This window comes from Bemisia tabaci, chromosome 6 (assembly GCF_918797505.1).
Source record: "Bemisia tabaci chromosome 6, PGI_BMITA_v3".
NCBI classification, from domain to species: Eukaryota; Metazoa; Arthropoda; class Insecta; order Hemiptera; family Aleyrodidae; genus Bemisia; species Bemisia tabaci.
This window is the reverse complement of record NC_092798.1, coordinates 50,018,417-50,033,495: the sequence shown is the minus strand read 5'-3', so window position 1 is coordinate 50,033,495 and position 15,079 is coordinate 50,018,417. Positions and strand designations below refer to the sequence as shown.

General features: G+C 38.8%; 1 protein-coding gene across 2 annotated transcripts; it reads left to right on the top strand.

The window, feature by feature from the left end:
* Window positions 1-210: 210 nt before the first annotated feature.
* LOC109034766 (uncharacterized) lies at window positions 211-14,732 on the top strand. Of its 2 annotated transcripts, XM_072301841.1 has the most exons (3): window positions 211-413; window positions 11,381-13,196; window positions 13,701-14,732. In XM_072301841.1, exons 1-3 carry the CDS (start codon window positions 243-245, stop codon window positions 13,736-13,738), a joined length of 2,025 nt encoding a protein of 674 aa, XP_072157942.1. In that variant the 5' UTR covers window positions 211-242; the 3' UTR covers window positions 13,739-14,732. The 2 variants fall into 2 exon arrangements, with proteins under 2 accessions (XP_072157942.1, XP_018903624.2); XM_019048079.2 differs by having other exon boundaries at window positions 11,381-14,732.
* Window positions 14,733-15,079: the final 347 nt, after the last annotated feature.

Below are 15,079 nucleotides of genomic sequence, written 5' to 3'. Positions count from 1 at the left end.
AATATAGTTAACAATTTTACCTAAAGATTCAGAAAATTTAAAGGAAAAATTATCATAACCTCCTCAAAAATGAACATTTCATCGAAGGAAATTTGGCAACTCTCGAATGTCCATGCGGCGTTTTTCCTTAGCACGGCAGAACAGCCATTTGCAATTTCGAGTTTTTGTGCCCTCGCTTTGCCTCGCGTCCCGGAGGCTCTTCGGAAAATTTTAATCACAGGTCGCTTGACGTGGGGCCGCAAATGAGGATCGAGGATGAGGAACGAAAGAAGAAGAAGATGAGCCCCGACGGTGGTATAAAATGTCGAGCCTTTGCTGTCGCGTGGCATGGATTCGCCGAACGACGCGCCAGCACCACAATGGCTACCATCCGAGCTCTATCAGTCTGCCTCGTTGCAATCGTCGTCCTTGAGGTAAGTCACGAAAATTAATATCAAAAACTGTGTCTGATTCTAATTAATGTTCACCCGAAAATTAGAGTTCCTAAAATTTTTTAAAGAGTTTTATTTATTGTAACTTCCAATTAGAGGAAACATATCGACGGTGAAAGTCGGCAATCACATAACTCGTTTGCGGTGTCTGAAAATCTCCGCCTCTACGACATTTTTTTAAAGGAGAACAAATTGATAAAATTTCTTGAAGTTTTTGCAGAATTTTGTTCGCATTGAGAAGAAAAATCATGACAGTTTTAAAGAATTGCCGTTGAGTAGTTTTCCATTTAAAAAATAAAGTATGACAGGAGGTCTGCGACGTCGCAAACCAAGTTATGTGATTGCCGACTTTCATCGTCGATATACAATTAACATAAGTTAGAAATAATGTATGGTAAAGCAACGACTGGTTAATTGCTTAATATCATAAAATTGTTTCTAAAATGATAGATTAAAATGCGTTGCGGTTAGGAGATCATCCAAAGGACACATGAAAATTATTTAACACACCGGAAAACGATCCATGAATTTATTTATTTAAAAACTCTCAAAATTTATATATGTTTTCCTTGACACCTTAAATTTTTATGTTTTTGACGCCTTCGGAAGGAAGAGTATCTGAGATAATAGATTAAAATTATAGTTAAAAGATCATCCGAAGGACGAAAAAAAATAAATTAACATAATAGAAAACGATTCACAATTTTATTTATATAAAATTTTAATTTTTTTACTTCCAAAATATACGTACACTGAAAGGAGGGGGTACCATCTACTATAAGTCTACTTGATTCTTTACAAAGTGATGCAATTCAGTGAAAATAATCAGAATTATAGTAGTATTTATTACCATACTCGGATCACTGTGTGAGAGTATAGTTAAATATACCCCATTTTTTTTCAGTGTACTATTTCCCTGACACCTTGAAATTGTATGTTAAAAATTACTTTCGGTGCCTTCGAAAATCAGAGTTTCTAAAATAATAGATTACAATGCGTTTTTTTAAAAATTTATTTAATTAAAATTTTAATTTTATACACCCAAAATTTACATACCGTTTCCCTGACATCCCAAAATTTTATTTTCAACCGTACTTTTGATCTCATGTAGCCAATAGATGCTTCGGAGGCAAAACAAATATGTTTACAATTTATTTATTAATTTCATAAAGTAATTAGTCACAATAATATCTCCCAGCCTTCACTTCATTGTCCAAGAAGAAGCTCCAAAAAGTCATTTTTGCTTAGGATAATTTGAAATTCTTATAAATATATTACCTTTGATGGAACTCCTGCTGAAAATTACTTAAAACCTTAAATCAACTTCTAAACAACAAATCAACCTTCCAACCCCAGTATCATCAAAAATAATATTCAGTGAGCTATCTTTAAATTTTAAAATGCTTTAAAATTGGAAACTATTACCTTAGGTTTTCTACAACTTGAAAAATTGATGTAAATACATTTCTTATTGTGGCGTTTCAAAATCTAATGTTCTGTATTTCATTACCTCCAAAATGTATGAACCTTTCTTTCCCTCTAACCTCAATTAAATTTTAAAATCAGCCCTTAAGTGCCTCATAGTCAATTGTTGCTCCATTGCACGTAGTGGCGTGGTGTGCTTGGCGATACAGCGATCGATCTGCCATTTTAATTTTTGGAAAATAATCGATAAACTGGGCGTTCGCATCGAACATTTTAATAATAGATTATTTTCCATAGCTTCAAGTGGGGAGGTATCAATGATCGATCATTCACGCCGCGACTCTGATTACACATTTTAATATACTATTACTTCGTCAAAACAACAATGCCCACTTTATGTTCCTTGATCTCCGATATCCTTTCTGGCAGTTTTCTCGGAATGCCTTGCTATACTATTACTACATTAATTCATCATTTGTAAATCTAACCTGTAACTAAATTATTGGGCCACATTCTCTCCACTATCACCTGGTAGCTGAAGAAGGGCAGTCAATGTGTCACCGTTTGCTCGTAAATAATTTCTAAATGTTTAACATACACTATCTGAATGGAACTCTGTCAACAACGCAAGGAATCAATTCTAAACATCACATCAATATTTCTACCTCACACCACGAACATTATCATTCAGTAGCAATCTTTACATTTTTTTTTAAGACTCTCATATCTAAATTTTAAATTTTCTTTCACTCTCTGCTATGAATTTTTCATTCACATTCGTTTTCACTTTAAAATTGAATGTCAAAACTAACCCTCCGGGACTTTGTAGCTAACGTTTGTTCTAAGCTAATACATTTTAAATGTTACCATTGCGAAACAATTTAAGTTTTTAACAATGTATTTTGGCGAGTAAATTATACGACTAACGACGGACAAAACTAGAATAATTTTCTGAGCAACAAATACAAAAGGCGCCGATGCATTTTGATGAGTGCATCGTTTTGATGGCCGTGACGGATTGAATAGTACTGCGAAATTAACACAAAAATTACTAAATGTGCAAATTATTAGATGCAACGATTATTAATTAACGCGAGTTCGAATAATCGCGCCCGAGTCGACAGTGTGACAGAGCAACACAGTGCGGCCGGCGTTAAACGTACGTATATTAGCGCCTGCAAGACTATAGGAATACTTCACGCATTGCGCCAAACAGTGCGGTCGGCGTAAAGCCCATATTAGCGCCTACAAGAGTGCATGAATACTTCTCGCATTGCGCCAAACGCAGTACAGTCGGTCAGTCGGCGTGAAACGCATATCACCGTCAATACTATACTACAAGACTGTAGAAATGCTGTAGGACTCTGTGCCATCATTCTTGACTCTCTGTTCCAGTATTTACCATAATTTAAGGGAGCTTGATTTACGAGTTTAGTCAGGAAAATTCCACTCAGTTGGCTATACATCTTGCGTATAGCAACCGGCTGATATTAATTGAAATTGGTAGACAAAGCAATAGATAAAGAGGACAAAGAAACAATGGAAGGATCCAATGGGTCAGTCGCGCTGGTAACAGAATCGTGTTTTGATGCTTGATTCTTATAAATCAGCTAAAAAGAATAAGATCTGTCCAAACAGCAACTTTCCACATTTAATATTAATCGAGATATCGTGCTTTGAAACATTTGGTTTATGACATCATCCACCGCGGCAGTGACATCCTTGTTTCTTCCACCTTGCTTTCATCCGAGTTTCACGTTTAGTCATCAATGGAAAAATGCGTCTCCCTGACCGATAATGAAAGAAAGGTGGAAGAAACCAAGGGTGCCACTTCTGCGGTGGATGACGTCATAAACCGAATATTTCTAAGTACGATATCTCGGTTGATACTGAACGTAGAAAGTTGCTGTTTGGACGGATAATATTTTCAGCTGATCGTCAAGAATCAAGCATGAAAACACGATTCGGAGACTAGCGCAACTGACCCATTGGAGGAAGCAGGTGGTTGCGAATGGAAAAAGGAGGCAAGTAATACACTGACTTATAATAATGGAAACTCACGAAGAATTCTACAGCTAGTCCATTATTTCCTCCCTCAGTCTACAACAATCACCCATTTCAACCAATAGCTCGCTCCATTTTCCCTTTGTCTTCTTTGTCTATAGCTTTGTCTATAGCTTTGTCTATAGCTTTGTCTATCAAGTCCAATGATCAGTTTGCCGACCTAGGGGGAAGGGGGTATGTCGATGGCGGAAGTACAAAGCCATGTGTCAGGGTCTGCGATGTTGTAAATCTTCTGTCACATTTTATTTATCAAAAGAGGGCCCAATAGTGTTTGCTCAAAATTCAGTATACCTTTTCCCTCGTTCTATCGACAGTACTCTCCAAAAAATCTCCGCAAAAAACTCGAACGTCATGAGTTCGCGGAAGATGGTCTGACGCTGGTTGACGTCTGGATTCGTGCAGTGCTGAATTTTTTAGAATTTTTCAATGGTTTTGGCCAAAATGTTAGCAAAAAATGTCAAATGGACGTATTTATGCCAGAAAGGAACTACGTTGCATGCGAGCCCAAACAGATGGCTTTTTTAGCATAAATACGTCTAAATATTCTGTACGAAAGATTGGATTACGGGAAAGAGTGATTTATAAGCTGAAATCGTCTTGCCTCTGACGTAATTCTATCATCAATTTCCAGGGAACCCTGAATTCCGTATAACGCTATGCTTTCCAGGACTCACCTGTAAATTGAGATATACACCCTTACGCCAACAGAGCAACGACAAGAAGTTAGAGACTCAGTTGCAACAAAACGGATAGAAAAATATTCTCATAAGTGAAATCAATATGTCTCGGTATCAGAGTCCTATCAAACTAAATGGAACTATCCTCTAGTCACACCATTCTATATTTTTAAAAAGGTGGTATCTTGCCGTAATTTTTAGGAGTCAACTAAAAAAATCACTGGTACCTAAAGCTTGCTCTCAGCAGTGTTGCTAGCACATTTTAAGTCAATAAAATTCCTAAGATTTAATAAAAATTGGTTTTAAGTTTTAAACCAAGATTAGTGTCCCCTCTTTTCTTTCCTTTTAAAATGTTTCCTTAACAATTCTGTGGTTAAAAGGTGACTTCTGAGATTCCGATTAAATGGTAAATAAGAATGAGAGGAATAAATAGTAGCCTTGATACCTTGTTATACTTCCTTTATTTTATGGTGCGAGGACCTTTCGAATGCAAAGATTCATCTTCAGGCACATAAGTCACATCATAAAGTTAAACAACTTTAACACCTTTTAGACTTACAGGTTACATAACGAAATATAAAATTTGGAAAAATTTGACATTTTTTTAGATGTAGGAGGTAATACTAAATACGGTTAGGGTACGCTGTTGCAGCAGAGATCTATCAATGCATTGCCCGCTGAATTCAAATCTAGTTATATATTAAGGAGAGGAGATCCATCTAGCATGGCTTTCCTGATCTCATATTTTTCGAGAGTGTTTAAAAGCTTACAGTCGTTAGTTACATGACAGACAGATACATTAGTAACAAGGTTACCAATTACATGACCGTGTTTTTCAATATGTTTATAAATATTCGAGTGTTTTTGGTGAGATGTTCATTAAATCTAGTTCGAACATTCCTCTCAGTTTTCCGAACGTACACTGCGGGACATGTACTTCATTGAACTTCGTATATACCAGCTTGCTCAAATTCTCTATTTGAAGGGCGGTTATAACTCTTAATGCACTTACAAGATTTGAGCTTAGTTCGAAACACCAGCGTGTAACCGAATTTCTGAAAATTTTTTCGAACTTCATTGCTACATCTATTAAAATACGTTAGAGGTACAAACTTTTTCTTCTGGGTCTGAAAGATGCCTGTCATTCTTAATACGTTCAATTTCGTATAATACTGTGCAACACCTCTGTTGTGAAATAGTTTCTTCAGGCGCCACTGTACGGCGGGCGAGCGACCGGCCAGCGCAACGCGCATTGGCGCCTACAAACCTAAGTGGATACTTCAAGCATTGTGCAATGCGTGGAGTATCTACTTAGGTTTGTAGGCGCCAGTGAGTCTCTCGCGCTGGCAGCACGCGCGCCGCTCCGCTCTGTTCGGCTTTAATATTTATATTCGCATAGTCAGCGTTTTTTAACCTATGATTTTGAAATGTTAGCTCACTCTGCATTGATTATTCTCATTTAAATTGATGGGGAAAAAATATGTTTCTATTTATCAAAGGAGAATATAATAATATAATGTGTGTTTTTTAAATGTTGGTGGTTCCGTGTAATGATTTCCAAAGCACTTTAATTTTTTCTTTTACGCTTTGTGCTTTTATTGTGCTGCAGAAGGTGTACGCGCAACGAAACGCTTAAAATTTGACGTATTTGACTCTAAAAGATCGATGTTCAAATGGGTTAAAACTAAAGATTGCGTACTTCTTGGTTTTTTCCCTCTTTCACTCATTTTTGCAGTTTCTGTCGGCACAACTGCGGCTCATTGAGATTAATGTCGCTTGGAAAAGGTTTTACAAATATGTGTCACGTTTTAAAAATATAAATGTTTTCAAAATGAAGTAATAATTTCGTTAAGAAAAAAAGAAAAAAAGAAAAAAGAAAAAAAGAAAAAAAATACCGATACATATATAAGGTATATTGTACATCGAATATTTTAGGGATAGAAATAAAACCAAATAGATATATAATATTCACCAATGACAATTTTGAAAGATGATTCAAAAGGAGAAAGTAATAACATTTCATTTAGAAAATGAGCAACCATAACAACATCTCCTTCCCTCTCAATTTCTCATTTCCATATTGTCAATATAACTTTACATACCAACTAAAATATAACGCTTGGACCAAGTCACTGTTGCTATTTTACGTAAGGGCGTAAACTACTGGACAAAAAAGGTGCGCGGACAAAAAATCGTTGATAAAATGTCCTTAAACCATTTTTCTTTGGGATCATTTTTTGATGAACAATCAGATTCCGATCTTTCATGCAACCTGGGGAAAATCCCTGTCCTTCTAAATTTACCAAAATGTAGGAATGTCCAATTCCACGCAGATGGTCATAGTAGTGTGAAAAATTATTTATTTAAAAAATAAGATAAAAATGCATCGCCGCACTAAGAGCAAAGAAAGTTATTTTTTTATCCTCCTTTATTCTGTATCCTCACAATAGTATTACAACTTGTAAATTCGGAATTTCTCCCCCTCATCAAGCACCAGCCACGCAAGTATGAACTAAATTATTCGTTGGTAGATAACCCCTCTTTTATCAATCGTTTGTAATTTTTGCTGATACATTCACCAACAACACCAAGAGGTTTCTAAATTCGCACGGATTTTTGGATGACATCACACAGGGTTAGACCATCTCCACCAAACTCATTGTGCAAGTGTCACACAAAGTAGGGTCGGACTGGCTCGCATATGAGGGCGTAGACCCTTGGCTGGTTCAAGGGGCGTAATTTGACATTTCTGGTAGGACATTCCCTACGTGGAGAGAGGTTCAGAAAATTTTGGCAAAGCAGCACAAGTTTACGCTATTTTCAGGCTCAAAGTTTATTAATCGGACAGAGTAAAAATTGAAAAATTGAACGCATCGAAGTAAACAACAGACTTCTGAATTTGAAAAAAAAAACATGACTAATTAAAGTCACTAGACGCATCCAAGCACCATTATTTCCAAAAGGACCGAGTCAGTGCTGCGGTTCACACGAGATTTAAGACGTGGGTCTGCAAGTCTATTCTAAAAAAGAATCAGACAAGAACCTGAAAAAAGAAGAAAGAACGTGTATAACACAGCCGAAGGTAGGAGAGATGTGTTCGGGCCTCTTTTTTAACTTTTCTTCCGAAACACCTCATTGACAGCATATAGCAGAGCATTGAGAACTCACGCTCCGCGTCATCGCGCCTTCAATTTTTCGGATGCAGCACGGACGTCCAGCAAGTACGAATAGTTGTATCTCTGCGCCGTCAGCAACGCGCATCCTTTCCCTCGCTTTATTTACATATTGTGTTTGTTTGCGTTTGTCTTAGTCGTAATGGTGCTTCAAGCACTATGTGAATAACACAGCCGAAGGTAGGAGAGATGTGTTCGGGCCTCTTTTTTAACTTTTCTCCCGAATCTGAGCGACACCTCATTGGCAGCATATCGACGGTGAAACTACCAAACCACGTATCTCGTTTGCGGTGTTTAAAAATCTACGCTCACATTTTATTTTTTGGAAGTAGACCAAATCAATATCATTCCTTGAAATTTTCACAGAATTTTCTCCGCACGAAGAGGAAAAATCACAGAAATTTTCAAGACTGGATGTTAAATAGTTTTTCATTTAAAAAATAAAGTATGACAGGAAGTCTGCGACGTCGCAAACCGAGATACGTGGTTTGGTAGTTTCACCGTCGATATGCAGATCATTGAAAACTCACGCTTCGCGTCATCGCGCCTTCAATTTTTCAGATGCAGCACGGACGTCCATGAAGTACGAATAGTTGTATCTCTGCGCCGTCGTTAACGCGCATCCTTTCCCTCTCTCTATTTCCATGTTGTGTTTGTTTGTGTTTGTCTTATTTGTAATGTTGTTTTAAACTAGAGCAGAGCATTGCGAGTTCACAACTCACGCCATCGCATCTTACATTTTTCATATGCAATGTGGACAGCCATCTTGCGAGAATAGTTGTATCGCGTTTACACTTTAGATCTCTCAATTTTGAATTTTGAAATAAATTAAGGTTAATTTTGCCCGAGATATGCTATGGTATGTCCAAATCAATAGTCATTTTGAAAAGGAAGAAATATGTTTAAAGGTCTCTCAAGAGGTCTATAAAGGGTGCGTATGTCTAAAAATCGAACAGACCCTCGCTTCTAAGGAGGTTACACAGAGCGAATGAAGGAGGGGGGGGTGATAAAGCGCCTGTATGTCGACAAAAAGGTGACAATTTTACAGAAAATAGTGTTTGCTCTTCAGAAAGTAGTTCTTGGACCTCTGTTCACCACTATCATGCGTGAAAGCCCCTTTCTTTACTCCTAACTTTCTCTTCTTACGTTCATTTAAGAAATTTTCCGCATATATTCTCGGTCGTAATTTTTTTTCTCTTCTTATTTTGCTATCTGTCAGAGAGGCGCGTTTTTGGCGCACCAAGGGGGCGTATCTGCCAATGGCAGATTGTCCTTATGGCCAGTCCTAGCCTGACGCGAAGTCTAAACCCCTTACCTACCTTAGGGATCGTTTAAGTATTATGTAGTGCTCTTTTCCCGATTTTTTTTACTCTCCTCCCCCTTGTAACGTACCCGTAACGCAGTCCTACACCCCCTCCCCCGTTTGAATTACGTGACGCTGGCCTGACCCCCTCCCCTCTCGCAATTTTCAAAAAAACGCTGAAAAGACATCTTGAAAAAAAATTGAGGTTTTTTGGGGGGAGATGTATCGCTGAAATACGACAGAAAGAGATCAACAAAGGTGTGAAATACATTATTAGATTTTTTTTTATTCATAATTTCACCGGAAATGTGCACTTAGACAATTATCAATTTTTTGCACGTTTTTTTTCAAAATTAATTTTTACTCCTGCCCGGATTTGTTACGTAATGCTGGCTCAAGCGCCCCAAACAGCCCCATTGTGTTTAACGTTATGGAGATGTTGCTTGTTTGAGGAATTTTCGATTTGACTGTTGATTCCTAAGTAAAAGTTCGCGAGAAACACGATGGTGCCACTGGTTTTCTCCGAAATCAACTCCCAAGCTCAAAAAAAGCTCTCAAGTTGAGGCCAAAATGGAGGGGATATCCCAATCTACCCTGAGAGTCCACCTCTACATCAAGACAAACTCTCCATGCAAAGATGGGGAGCAAATACATTGACAGGGCTGCCACTTCATTTGGGGACTCTAAAACTGAAAACACGGCATCACTGCTAATGTATTTGCTCCCTATCTTTGCATGGAGAGTTTGTCTTGATGTAGAGGTGGACTCTTGAGGTAGGGTGGGATATCCCCTCCATTTTAGCCTTACTTTGAGAGGTTTTTTGAGCTTGGGAGTTGATTTCAGAGAAAACCAGTGGCACCATCGTGTTTCTCGCGAAATTTTACATAAAAATCAACAGTCAAATCGCAAATTCCTCACACATGCAACATCTTCATTCATGCAAGGCTCATCTACTATGAACGAGGCAACTATTGTTGCATATACGATATTTTACGGGCGTTTCTATCGGCTTCCTGATACGGCTTTCTCACGCTATTGCAGCCACAATGTAGAAATTTATAAAGAATCTATTCCTAATGGATAGAAAATCAGGAGTATCATAAACCAAATTTAAAATATCATTCAAATCACTGGGTATATTTACGTATGGGAAGTGCAGAATATGCTTTGAATCCCTTAATGTTTTTTTTTAAAATTCAACATTTTATCTTATTTACAGGTACCTATTGGATTTTACTCTACTTCAAATTATAAACTATGCAGAGATGTTAAACAACAATTCCACTATCTTCCATAAAACTTAAACATATAATAAGTAAAAAATGAACCGCACTCGGGAAAGTGTATTATTTTAGTATACCGATGGCCAAAACGCGAAACCACGTATTTACGTTTGGGGCGCTGCGGACTTTCTGCCTCACTTTAATTTTTCTTAGGAAAGCTAGACAAAGTAATTTCTTGAAAACTTCCTTGATTTATTTTCTCTGATGGCAGAATATTTTGAATGAATTCCAAGCTCTAAAGTTGGCTCGTTTCTCTTCAAAATACTATGATAGGAGCAGAAATTTTTAAATATAGCAATGGAAATATGTGGTTTTGTGCATTGGCGATCGATATAAATAAAACTACCGGTCATAATGTTTTCCATTCAAATTTTAAAACGAAAATAGATGCGTTTTAAAATGTTTTTTTATGTTTTTTTTATGACGTCCTTTAATTTGCTTTTGAAGTTATAACTCGACGAAAAAACAAAAAATAAGTATATAAATGAATTAAAACTAAATGAAATGCATCATGCAAAAAAAGCCTGTTTCAGCTACAGGAACCCCAAACGTAGTTTTAGAAACTCTACCATGACAATTTGCCTAAGTTATACATTGAAACGTTTACTTCAACAGTATCCTCAATGAAACCGCTTGCATGCATGTTACACCGAGAAAAAAGCTTGGTAGAATTTACCATTCCTTCACGCTGTATTTTACACAGCGTGAATTCAAAGTCGATTTTGTCAGAGGAATGGTTACCTGTACCAGTTTAAAGTAACGTTTACCTTTTTCTATTAGAATTGATTCTGAATTGACGCTGTGTGAAATACAGCGTGAGGAAATGGTAAATTCTACAAATCTTTTTTCTCGGTGTATCCTTCTGATTTTTTTTTTAAATTTTCCCTGAAACCATCACCTAGTAAAACTTTAAACAAACTGTAGAATTTACTTGATAGCAGGATGAAAATGATACAAAACTTATCCCTTTAAAATTTACCGGCTCATAGAAAACTGATTGAGAGTACTTGTTTGATTTTTGCAGGCGCACTTTGCAATTGCCATGCCAGCAACATTCGTCATTGAGCCAACTTCTAAAGATGTGAAGGAGGAAGAAAAATCAGGACCAGCCTCGAAAGATGAGGTTTCCGGACAGTTCAAAATGCAAGACCTGAAAGAGGAGGACTCTGATTACATGGATGAAATGACTATCCCTGAAATTTCCGTAAGCGTCAGGGTGTCCATGCCAAGAAGACGAGGACACGCTTCAAGAATCAGTGGTAAACATGCCCCCATGTTTTACCTCGAGGAAGCACCCGAAGAGAAACCCGAAGCCACGGAAGACAAATCATCAGAAAAAGAAAAAACTGACTCAAAGCAAAACAACGCCAAAGATGACATAAAAAACGAAAGCACCAAGGATGACCTCAAGAGTGAGCGCGAGGCTGCAACTAACCCGCCAGATTCCACAGAACCTGAACTCAAACTAACCAAAAGAGACCTTAACTCTGTAGATTTAGATAAGCACGTTTCGGAAGGAACGCACAAATCTGAAACTGCATCAGCACTATTCAGAAGAAGTTTGAGCGCTGCCAACGATGAAAAGCAAACATCTGGAATCGCATCGGCCCTGGTTGGAAGAAGTCTCAGTGCTGCAAACGAAGACACACAAACATCTGGAATCGCATCAGCCCTGGTCGGAAGAAGTCTCAGCGCTGCCAACGAAGAAGCGCACACATACGGATCCGCATCAGCCCTGGTTGGAAGAAGTCTCAGTGCTGCCAACGAAGACACACAAACATCTGGAATTGCATCAGCTCTGGTTGGAAGAAGTTTGAGCGCTGCCAATGAAGACACAAAAACATCTGGAATCGCATCAGCCCTGGTCGGAAGAAGTCTCAGTGCTGCCAACGAAGGCACACAAACATCTGGAATCGCATCAGCCCTGGTCGGAAGAAGTCTCAGCGCTGCCAACGAAGACACACAAACATCTGGAATTGCATCAGCTCTGGTTGGAAGAAGTTTGAGCGCTGCCAATGAAGACACTAAAACATCTGGAATCGCATCAGCCCTGGTCGGAAGAAGTCTCAGTGCTGCCAACGAAGAAGCGCACACATATGGATCCGCATCAGCCCTGGTCGGAAGAAGTTTGAGCGCTGCCAACGAAAAAGCGCACACATATGGATCTGCATCAGCCCTGGTTGGAAGAAGTCTCAGTGCTGCCAACGAAGGCACACAAACATCTGGAATCGCATCAGCCCTGGTCGGAAGAAGTCTCAGCGCTGCCAACGAAGACACACAAACATCTGGAATTGCATCAGCTCTGGTTGGAAGAAGTTTGAGCGCTGCCAATGAAGACACTAAAACATCTGGAATCGCATCAGCCCTGGTCGGAAGAAGTCTCAGTGCTGCCAACGAAGAAGCGCACACATATGGATCCGCATCAGCCCTGGTCGGAAGAAGTTTGAGCGCTGCCAACGAAGAAGCGCACACATATGGATCCGCATCAGCCCTGGTCGGAAGAAGTTTGAGCGCTGCCAACGAAGAAGCGCACACATATGGATCCGCATCAGCCCTGGTCGGAAGAAGTCTCAGCGCTGCCAACGAAGACACACAAACATCTGGAATTGCATCAGCTCTGGTTGGAAGAAGTTTGAGCGCTGCCAATGAAGACACTAAAACATCTGGAATCGCATCAGCCCTGGTCGGAAGAAGTCTCAGTGCTGCAAACGAAGACACACAAACATCTGGAATCGCATCAGCCCTGGTCGGAAGAAGTCTCAGCGCTGCCAACGAAGAAGCGCACACATATGGATCCGCATCAGCCCTGGTTGGAAGAAGTCTCAGTGCTGCCAACGAAGGCACACAAACATCTGGAATCGCATCGGCCCTGGTTGGAAGAAGTCTCAGTGCTGCCAACGAAGACACACAGACATCTGAAATCGCATCAGCCCTGGTCGGAAGAAGTCTCAGCGCTGCCAACGAGGAAGCGCACACATATGGATCCGCATCAGCCCTGGTTGGAAGAAGTTTGAGCGCTGCCAACGAAGACACACAAACATCTGAAATCGCATCAGCTCTGGTTGGAAGAAGTTTGAGCGCTGCCAACGATGAAGCGCACACATATGGATCCGCATCAGCCCTGGTCGGAAGAAGTTTGAGTGCTGCCAACGAAGAAGCGCACACATATGGATCTGCATCAGCCCTGGTTGGAAGAAGTCTCAGTGCTGCCAACGAAGACACACAAACATCTGGAATCGCATCAGCCCTGGTCGGAAGAAGTCTCAGCGCTGCCAACGAAGACACACAAACATCTGGAATTGCATCAGCTCTGGTTGGAAGAAGTCTTAGTGCTGCCAACGAAGGCACACAATCATCTGAAATTGCGTCGGCCGTAGTCTAAGAATATTGAAATATGACTGACAATGATAAATAAATTCCAGGAAGCAAAGATATTCTATTGGGGCAATATGCAGCAAGAAATCAATGAAAAATGGATATTGATCCTCATGATTCCAGTAACCTTCTTTGGTAAATCAAAAATATGCTCTCCTTTTTCTTTTAGAAGTTATGTTCGTATAAAATACCTGTGATAAGCAGTTACTGTATCAAAATCTTAGGTTTAATACATATTATATGATAAGTGAATTCAGTCAAGCATCCCTTATAGTTTGTGGTTATTTTTATATTCAATTTGAGGAATGCAAATAAATATAAAATCAAGTTTTATAATACTTACTCCCAACTAGGTAGAGTACCCTTTTTGCAGTCTTACAAAATGTTTCCTAGTCGAATATGCAATACAAACGTTTATATAACATTTGGTAGTTTTTAGTAATACGTATTTCGATCTTTGGGAATATCCACTGAAAACTGGAAGGGGAATACGATAGGGGTAGCAAACATGCTCTCAATTCAACTGCAAGTAGTATAAATTTTCAGTGATATGGCTTTAAAAAAGAAGACACACTCCTTAAACTTTGTAAATTATCTTATTTGATTTTGACGTTTTAGTTACCAAAGAATGCCACTGATAAGGCCTAGGCCCCTCATCCTTCTTTTTACTTTTTATATTTTATGAGCAAATGCAGCACGCAGTCCGACAACAAATTAAAAAAAAAAAACATGATAAAATGTATGTGCTTCGTTTGAGTTGAGGAACTTTTTAAAGACGCATAAAGAATTAATTGGATTTAGAACATATATATTCTTTTTCGCAATGCATCGTTTTTTAATCTCATTTCTGGTGATCCTGGACTTTTCTGGGTTTCGCCAGGCCTCCTACTATTCTTATGACGAGTTGATAGGCATGTAGATCTGGAACGCGTTCATAATTACCTGAGAGAGAGTCCAAGATTTTTTTGAAAACGAAAATAAATGCTACATACATTGTCTGCTCTCGCTTTTTTTCATTTTTGAAAAAGCTAGATCATCCATGGAAGTCAAGAAATAGTTCATGTGATTTTCTACATGGCTCATATCATACTTCCATCCATAATATAAAGTCACAAGAGTGACGTCTAACACATGACGCCAAAGGTCCAAGCGCTTAGGGAAGTTGGACCAAGAAGTGGTCAGAAGTAGCCTCCTTTGTTAATGTTGCAAACTTTTGCCAGAGCAAAAATAAGAGTAGTTTCTATCAGTACATGTTTCAAAAATCACGATGATCGTATTGGCAAAGTTTGAAATGCACTCCTAACTTCACAATCTACGTAAGAAATTTGCGGATTTTTGAGCTTCCCGC

Excerpts from the sequence above, each read along its gene's own strand:
- LOC109034766 (XM_019048079.2), top strand. The coding sequence starts at position 243 with ATGAGGATCGAGGATGAGGAACGAAAGAAGAAGAAGATGAGCCCCGAC. Across the intron at positions 414-11,380 it reads TTGCAATCGTCGTCCTTGAG|GCGCACTTTGCAATTGCCAT; the intron begins GTAAGTCACGAA and ends TGATTTTTGCAG.